Source organism: Urocitellus parryii, chromosome 1, assembly GCF_045843805.1.
Source record: "Urocitellus parryii isolate mUroPar1 chromosome 1, mUroPar1.hap1, whole genome shotgun sequence".
Taxonomy (NCBI): domain Eukaryota; kingdom Metazoa; phylum Chordata; class Mammalia; order Rodentia; family Sciuridae; genus Urocitellus; species Urocitellus parryii.
In genome coordinates, this window is record NC_135531.1 from 240,525,158 (window position 1) to 240,533,715 (window position 8,558).

The 8,558-nt window shown below is 31.6% G+C and overlaps 1 protein-coding gene across 1 annotated transcript; it reads right to left on the reverse strand.

Moving 5' to 3' along the window:
* Positions 1 to 254: 254 nt before the first annotated feature.
* On the reverse strand, positions 255 to 6,943 carry Mstn (myostatin). The gene is made up of 3 exons (XM_026389049.1): positions 6,457 to 6,943; positions 4,295 to 4,668; positions 255 to 2,270 (listed from the first exon to the last, which is right to left on the reverse strand). The coding sequence occupies exons 1-3, from the start codon at positions 6,827 to 6,829 to the stop codon at positions 1,890 to 1,892; spliced, it is 1,128 nt and encodes a 375-aa protein (XP_026244834.1). The 5' UTR covers positions 6,830 to 6,943; the 3' UTR covers positions 255 to 1,889.
* Between the last annotated feature and the right edge of the window lie 1,615 nt (positions 6,944 to 8,558).

Below are 8,558 nucleotides of genomic sequence, written 5' to 3' on the forward strand. Positions count from 1 at the left end.
TTCAGATAAATTTGTCACTATCATTAAGTACTAGGAAAAAGACATAGCTTCCCTGTGTCTCTGTGGCTTCAGTAGAACTTGTAACTCTAGGACCATACACCCTTGCCAAATGCAATGCATTTGGAAATTGAACCTATGAAAACATATAAATAGTTTTCAGGTCAAGATAAAGGGAAATGAAACAGACATAATTAGTCATTGATTTTGTATGTGTAAAACAACTTGATAAGGACCAATTTAGAAGGAATTTTACTCATAAGAAATAAGAGCAGATGACCTAAAGTTTCTGAACAAACTTTTGTGCGAAACCATTAGACTTTAATAATAAACTGAAAATCAGAAATCTACTTAATTATTATAACATAAAACTGATATGTCTTTCAAAAACATGAAAACACTTTAATATAATTTATGTTGCTTCTACACATTGATGTAAGAAATAATTTCACTTAGTTATAAGTACAATGAATTTGGTTGACAAAATCCCAATTTACAAAATAAAAGTAAATAAATGCAGAAATATATTCATTACCAAATCAGAAAATAAAAGCAATAGTTCTTATTGAGATATGATTTTTATTATCCTTTCAGATAATGAATTTAATCATTTTGGTATGCTTAGTAATATTTATACTATTAAAGTAATGGAACGTTGAGATTTGAATACAATGACAGTAAACCATTGGAATTTACATTCACATTATACAGTCATCAAGAATCCATACGTGAATGTTAATAATGTAAAAAAATATAAAATGATTGTAATATAACCATCTAACCAATAACATATGGAGTTTTAAGACCACTATTTTATTTGCTAATTTGCTTTGAAATATAAGCAGTTGCTGTTCTGTGATACATGACATGTCTTGTGCCTTAATACTTAATTTGAAATATCCTTAGTGTAAAAATATACCAAAGTAAATAAAAAAGGAAACACTTATTTACAAAACAATATTGTATACACATTATATAAATGTAATTGTTTCAAAGTCTTTTACAATATTGATAGAATCAGTCATTTCCATAATTTTACCATAAAACTACAATGTTGCAAAGGCAGAGTGTAATTTTGAAATTTTAATAAAAATGAATACTATTTGCCTGCCTTTTAAAATAATACAGTTTCTCCAAGTATGCTGTGGAATTGAAAGCCTACCTCTAGAAAAATGATTCTTCTTTCATTAAAGAAAATCCATTCTCCATTTGGAGGTGTTTGAAAATGCACCTGAAGAAAGGAGAAACTTATGATTTTACCAAATGTTTTTTATTTGATAAACCTGCTAATATCAGTCATTCAGCCTATTGTATTAGCACCATTGGTATGGATTATTAATGTACTCTCCAATCATAATAGGAATGGAAATTTGCATGTGGCATACCATCCCTATTTTGTGGAATTTTATCTTACCAAGTATGCTATCATACAATATAAATGCAAATGTATAAGGATGTTTCAAATGATGATATATGACAATCCTGCATTTTACCAATACTATATATAGAGATTTTTTTCTGAAAATATTAAGTGAAACTGTAAAGAAATAGACTTTAAAGCATACTCCTTCAACTCACCAGAACACAAGGAGAATTTCTTTCATTTCCTTGCCTATGTTGTTGTTGTGATATATATGAATGTGAATGTAATTTGATCTCCTTCTAGTTCAACAACCCTGGAAATCATAAAACTTCCTATTGTATGATTTATTTTGATGGTTAAATGCCAACCATTGCATATATTCTCTCTTTTAGTTCATATACTGTAGCTTGTGCTTAAGTAACTATAGCATACTCTAGGCCTATAGCCTGTGGTACATAATTTCACAGTTTCAAAATTGTTGAGGGGAAGACCTTCCATGTTTTAGGAAGTTATGAACGTAATATAAATCTCATGAGCACCCACATCGGTCTACTACCATGGCTGGAATTTTCCCATATATTATTTGCTCTTTTCCATTAAAATATAACATATTAATTGGAGACATCTTTGTGGGAGTACAGCAAGGGCCTGCTGAACCTCGGGGGTTTGCTTGGTGTACAAGATGAGTATGAGGATATTTTTGTAAAAATACAAATTCACACTCTCCAGAGCAGTAATTTGCCTTGTATCTTTTGGGTGCAATAATCCAGTCCCATCCAAAAGCTTCAAAATCTACTGTTAGTGGGTAACGACAGCATCGTGATTCTGTTGAGTGCTCATCACAGTCAAGCCCAAAATCTCTTCTGGATCTTTTTGGTGTGTCTGTAACCTTGACCTCTAAAAAGGGATTCTGTGTGTAAAGGAAAGAATAATTAGTAATATTAATAGAACTTAATGAAACTTAAGAAGTCATTATTAGAAGAAACTAATCATTTGTTTATATCACATTTAATTTTTAAAAAAGCATGGTATTGAGGAATTTTAATTTACACTAAGCTTGGGTTTACTCTTATGTCTCAAAGAATAGAACAATAATACAAATATTTCTACGGTCAGTACATTCTGTTTTTTTAATTTTTTCCCCCTGATTTGATTATCAGACTGCCTGATTTTCAAGGCACAAAATAGATGCCTTGAAAATTTTTATGGGAAGAAAGGGAGGACAGGGAAGGAGACTGAGGAAGGGAGGAAAGAGATGAACTTCCCCTTTTCATGATTGTTTATATTGTGTTGACTACACAAGTCTGATGATTCCTGGAGGGATAGGTATGCTCATCCATCCAGTGTTCCCTAGGTCTTTACTCGGGGAAACATGGATGTCAAAGCCAGAGCAAAGAGCTACCTCTGAGCAGTGTGTGGATTATAATGGGGGAAAGGAAAGTAGGGTGTTGAAGGTAGTTCCACATATATTGGGTTCAAAAGAGAATCCCTGAAGGAGGGAAAGACAGATTTATAAGAAGACATAATAATGTCCTTTTTTTTAGTCTTTTACTGAAAAATACTTCTATTCAGGCATTTAAATAATAAAATTTGCCAGCACTCTTACTGCCCCAATCTTTCAATGTATTTGAGATTTCATTCACTTTTAAGTGGAAAAATCTGAGGAATACATCATATTTACCACCTGTTTAATTATAATTAAAACCTATCATATTTTGATCATTAAAATACTACCTATAGAAAAGAATACTTTCCTAAATAATTGATAGTTTTAATTTTATACAAAAATGAAAATGGACCAGGTAGTTGTTATTACTTAAGATTGTCAAAAAGAGTGATATCATTTGGGAAGTCAATAATATTTAAAGTAGCACATATAAAAAATAGATCATTTGGAAAATTATATAGTCTTTTAAGCAATATGTTTTCACTTATAGAAGATGTGATTTACTAATTATAAAATTACAGCCATTACCATTTATAGATTTAAAAGATAACTTGTATTTATTGTTTCCAAGTATAATCTTCTGTTGTAAAATTATGCCAATAGAGAGAAGTAAAAATACTTGGTCACATTAAAAACATTTTTAAAAACAGAAGCAATAGGACTCCATAAGCTAGAAAAATTACCCTAAGTTTATATTAGGTTTCTAAATTTTTTAAATCAATTTTTATAATATATAAAATATTGTCACCCTTGGCCAGATGTTAAATTAGTTGGCATTTCCTAAGTAAACTCTTGCACAAGAATGCTAAGACAGATCAGAAACAAGCTAGGTATCAAAGGTTAAGTAGCCTGGAAATTGAAATTTTATTAGGGGTATTCCACAAAAGTAATATACACAGGCACCAGTATGTTAACATCCTGCAAGTACTGAACATATTTGTCAGAAGGCCCTTAAATATATTTCGTAAAATATGATCCTACATGTATATTTAGTTAATTGATATAAATAAAAACAATTTAAGTATAATCATAACTCAAAAAATTTTTAAAGTTCATTTTTTTCTGCTTTATGTAAAGACAATATTTTTCAACACATTTGGGAAAAATAAATGAGAGAAAAATGTTCTGATTTGTTGGATATGTATTAAAATCTATAGAGTTCTTATTTTATTTATATAATCATATATCATATCAATGATATCCACTTTATATTTCATTCCCAATTCAAAAGAACTTATGAAGTTAAAAACCATGGTATGGTTGTTTTCTAAAATCTTCATGCAAAGTAAGAGTAGCAAGGGAGTGTTTCATAGGACATGAAATTGGAAACCTACTTTTTATTGGGTACAGGGGCTACCATTGGGGTAAGATACTTTTGTCTAGCTTGTAAACATCAGAAATTGACAATTATTTTCACTATTATTTGTTCACAGTGTGAATAAAAACATAACAAAGTATTTAGAATGTTATTTTCAGTTATCTCTTACCAGCCCATCTTCTCCTGGTCCTGGGAAGGTTACAGCAAGATCATGACCATTCTCATCTAAAGCTTTGATTTCAATGCCTAAGTTGGATTCAGGTTGTTTGAGCCAATTTTGCAACACTGTCTTCACATCAATGCTTTGCCAAATACCAGTGCCTGGGTTCATGTCAAGTTTCAGAGATCGGATTCCAGTATACCTTGTACCGTCTTTCATGGGTTTGATGAGTCTCAGGATTTGCACAAACACTGTTGTAGGAGTCTTGACGGGTCTCAGATAAATCCACAGTTGGGCCTTTATTACTTTATTATACTGTATTTTAGAGCTAAACTTAAAGAAGCAACATTTGGGTTTTCCTTCCACTTGCATTAGAAAATCAGCTATAAATGAATAAGAAAAAATTATTGAAATTAGTTCCCATTTTAAAATGAATAAAATCCCTCCATATTAATATCACTCTTCACCATTGGGATAATGTATGCATAGGTAGTCTTTTAAAATGAAATACTATGTAGAACTTCATTCATAACTCAGAAAAATATCAAAGAAAATAATTACTCTAGCTGTTCAGAGTTTTTAAGATACATGTATTTTCAGCTATTTATGAGGAATTATTCCCCTTCCAGAGAACTAAGGACTAAGGAAACTTTTATAAAGGAATGAGCAGTGGATGAAATTTTCAAATGATGATGATTAGAGAGAACAAGAGACACTGTGGAGGAACATCCACTTAGAATTCTTTGGGAATCTGAGTAGTTACACTACTGAGCAGCTGTACCAATCAGTCTGGATGAAGGAACCCTTCCCCCAGGCCTGAATTACCTGGGGACAAGACACACTGAGCAACTTACTGAGCCTCAGGAATGAGCAGAAAATTTAGTACATCTGTTACACTTGGCCTTGGAATAGCCTTTCAAAGGAACAAAATTAAGCAGGTAATTAGCACAAAAAATTTAGATGTCATATTTGAGTTGTCTCACAAGTGAGAAAGTATTGTCTTTAGGGCCAGCCTGTCACTGTAGGCACAAACACTGACAATTTCTTCTCTTCTGGTGTTCCAAAATTGTGAATAAATAAGGCAATGCTACTCCAGGACTATTTGATAGCAGAATCTTAAATGAAAATTATTTATTGCTTTGTAATCTGGGTACTTAATAAGGGAAAAAATAATTTGAAACTCTTTCAGTCTGGTTTAAAGTATGTAAAGTGCCTTATTAAGGCAAGATCACAGACACATGGCACAAAAATTTTTCTTGTCATGCCTTCTTTGTCAAGGTGCCTATCTCCCCTTCCTGGAGAAAGTATTCTTTTTGAGCTAACTGAAAAAAGAACTGTATGAAATATATTATCTTTCAGAAACAATGTTGATACTACAGTTAATAGTCTTCCCTCTCATGAATAATAAAATATTTTAGAACATTATTAGGCAACATGCCTGCATAGAAATAGGCAGACTGGGTACTCTCAATAAGAGTATCATGATCAAGGTACAAGGACATCGTGAGTCACAACCTACCCGATTAAAATATTTATTTCCTAGGCATTTTCTTATACGTAGCTCACAATTATCTCTAGGTTATATTTATTTATCATTGCCCTTACTAAATTAAATATTTAAATTTATTTTACTCTTTGGTGTAAGAGCTTTCAAAATTAAGTATTTTAATTTATTAAGAACATAAAAACATTATGAAAGATGGTTTTAAATAACAGAAATCATTCTAGGTGCACAGCAGTGCTCAAATAAGCTTAAACATCCAGCAAATTTCTTATGATTAGTGAAAAACTTATTATAAATGCTTATTTTGGACAAACAAATGCAATTTACAATTTTATGTAAGTTCTTAATATTACTTGTGGTATCTCCCAGTCTTTCTCTTGGTAGTATTAATCAGTGAAAGTATAAGCATGCTGTATTTTCCATAGTAAACTGAATAATACTAATGCTCTACATTTTTTTTAGATTTTTACCTCTATAAGGAAATAAATAATGCAGCAGATTTGTCTCAATATATTTCTCATGAAACCTTGAAAAAAAGGAACCTCTTTTTTTTCTCCTACTTACAAGCCAACAGCTTGTTAAAAGAGCCTGAAAATAGATCTGTTTCTCATAAACACTAGAACAACAGTCAGCAGAACTGATGATATACACTAACAGAACTACTTACACTCTGTAGGCATGGTAATGATTGTTTCCGTCGTAACGTGATAATCATCATCTTCCAAAGAACCATCACTGCTGTCATCCCTCTGAACATCGTACTGATCAATCAGTTCCCGGAGTGGAGGAGCTTTGGGTAAAAGTTGTCTTATAGCATCTTTGCTGATGTTAGGAGCTGTTTCCAGACGAAGTTTACTGAGAATCTGAATTTTTATGGCTTCTATTCTTGAATATTTAGTGTTTTGTCTCCAAGTACATGCATTACACAGCCCTTCTTTTTCCACATTTTCTTTTTGCTCACTGTTCTCATTTAGATCCACTGGACCAGCAACAATCAGCATAAACAGGTAAATATAAACATAGATTTGCAGCTTTTGCATGATTTTAAAACCAATACAATCCTTTTCCTGGTTCTTCTTTTTTTCCTTTTGCTTTTCTTTTGCTTTTGAGCAATCCCAAGCAAACTTTTAATGCACGTACAGTCTGAGAGACAACTTGCCACACCAGTGAATCTTTTATACTGTATTCCAAGTGGCTTTTTATATTCCAACTTAGATGAGACAAGTGTCGTCAGGATCTATGATTGGCTCTTGCTCCACAATGAATCTCACTGTCAGAGGTTAAAACCCTGTCTGTCACAAGTCACCAAGCAGTATTTTGTTACAGTCGAGGGTGAGCTGATTCATTTGACTACTTCATAAAAGAAATAAATCCACAAATAACGAAAGATATATGTGACATTTGAAAAATTAAAGTTCATGTTAATAATAATGTTAATATAAACTACACTGAAATCTTTATAAAACTCTCAAGTTATAATTTAAATTAGTAAATTTAAATTTATACTTCACACTTAAAATATAAAATGTTACTTCCTCAAAAATTAAAATGATTCTATATTATTTAGGCAAGTGTTTAAAGTAAAATGATTTTTATTTGTTGTATTATTTTTAGCACTTTTTAATTAGGGAATAAAAATTAGAAAGACCTGAATTAAAAGAAAAGTAAGATTGTGATACTATTAAAGATTTTCATCTATAATTGAAAAAACTTGTTTTCCTGACTAAATTGTTAGCACATATTGAAAATCATTCTTAAATAGTATTACATTGTGCATGAAATTACTTTTAAATAGTTTTATGTTTTTTTAATACATTGAAAAATGAATTTTCCAAACAAATTAGTTTTGACTGATTACTATGTTTTTTCCTACTCTGAAGATGCAGATTAATATCACTCAAAAGAGTTTCTTCATTGTTGATTACCAAAAGGGTAATATCAACTAATAGAAAAATCTCATTTTCGAATAAGAAGGCAATGGATTTTATAACTGGCATTGCAGCATTTATTATAGTTTATTTCACATTTCCAGTGGTAAAAGTAAAAAGTATAATATCTAGTTTTTAAAAACTGAATCTGAATATTCAATTTATAAATTTTACATAAAAGTGAGAGAGCACCAAAATAGAGGGGTGCCCTTTTGTTGTTTCCCAATACTGTGATAGGTTTGCACCCCTTTGCCAGTTTCTCATTTTGACCAGAGGGCAGACACCTGGCAGGGATTTGGGGTAAGGTCTGGGAGCAGAGAATAGAGCTTTTTGTTCTCTAAATTTAAGTGGCCTCTATAGGGATCAAACTCTTACCCTTTGCTTTGGGAACCACAAGATCTAATCAAATGAACTATTAAAGAGCTAAATAAACATAGCCAGCAAGGAACAGAAGATGTTTCCAGGCCACAGGAGATTTCTTCTTCCTACTCCTTTTTTAGGAAGCTAAGGATTCCTAAGAGATTTAATCCATTACGTTTTTCCCCAAGAGAATGCAGCGGCTCATATCAAATATTCATTTTTTAGGTCACCACCATTTTTGCACACTGTACACCAATTTACTGCCTCAGTGCACTAAAATGCAACTCAGTAGCCTGAAAAGTTAATGCATTTTCATCAAATTCTTAAGAGGCATCTACATCTCTTGAGAAAAAATGGCCTTACATAATGCATTGGATTTGCCCATCATTAAAGATTAAGGAAAACCAGACACAAACCAGATGCCCTGAAGATTTCAGATCCTCTTTGTTATGGGACAGTATTAGATGAAACTTGTGAAGTT

Coding starts and splice junctions, on each gene's coding strand:
- Mstn (XM_026389049.1), bottom strand. CDS start 6,829: ATGCAAAAGCTGCAAATCTATGTTTATATTTACCTGTTTATGCTGATT. Junction 4,669..6,456: donor CATTACCATGCCTACAGAGT/GTAAGTAGTTCT, acceptor ATTCATTTATAG/CTGATTTTCTAATGCAAGTG. Junction 2,271..4,294: donor GACCAGGAGAAGATGGGCTG/GTAAGAGATAAC, acceptor CTTTACACACAG/AATCCCTTTTTAGAGGTCAA.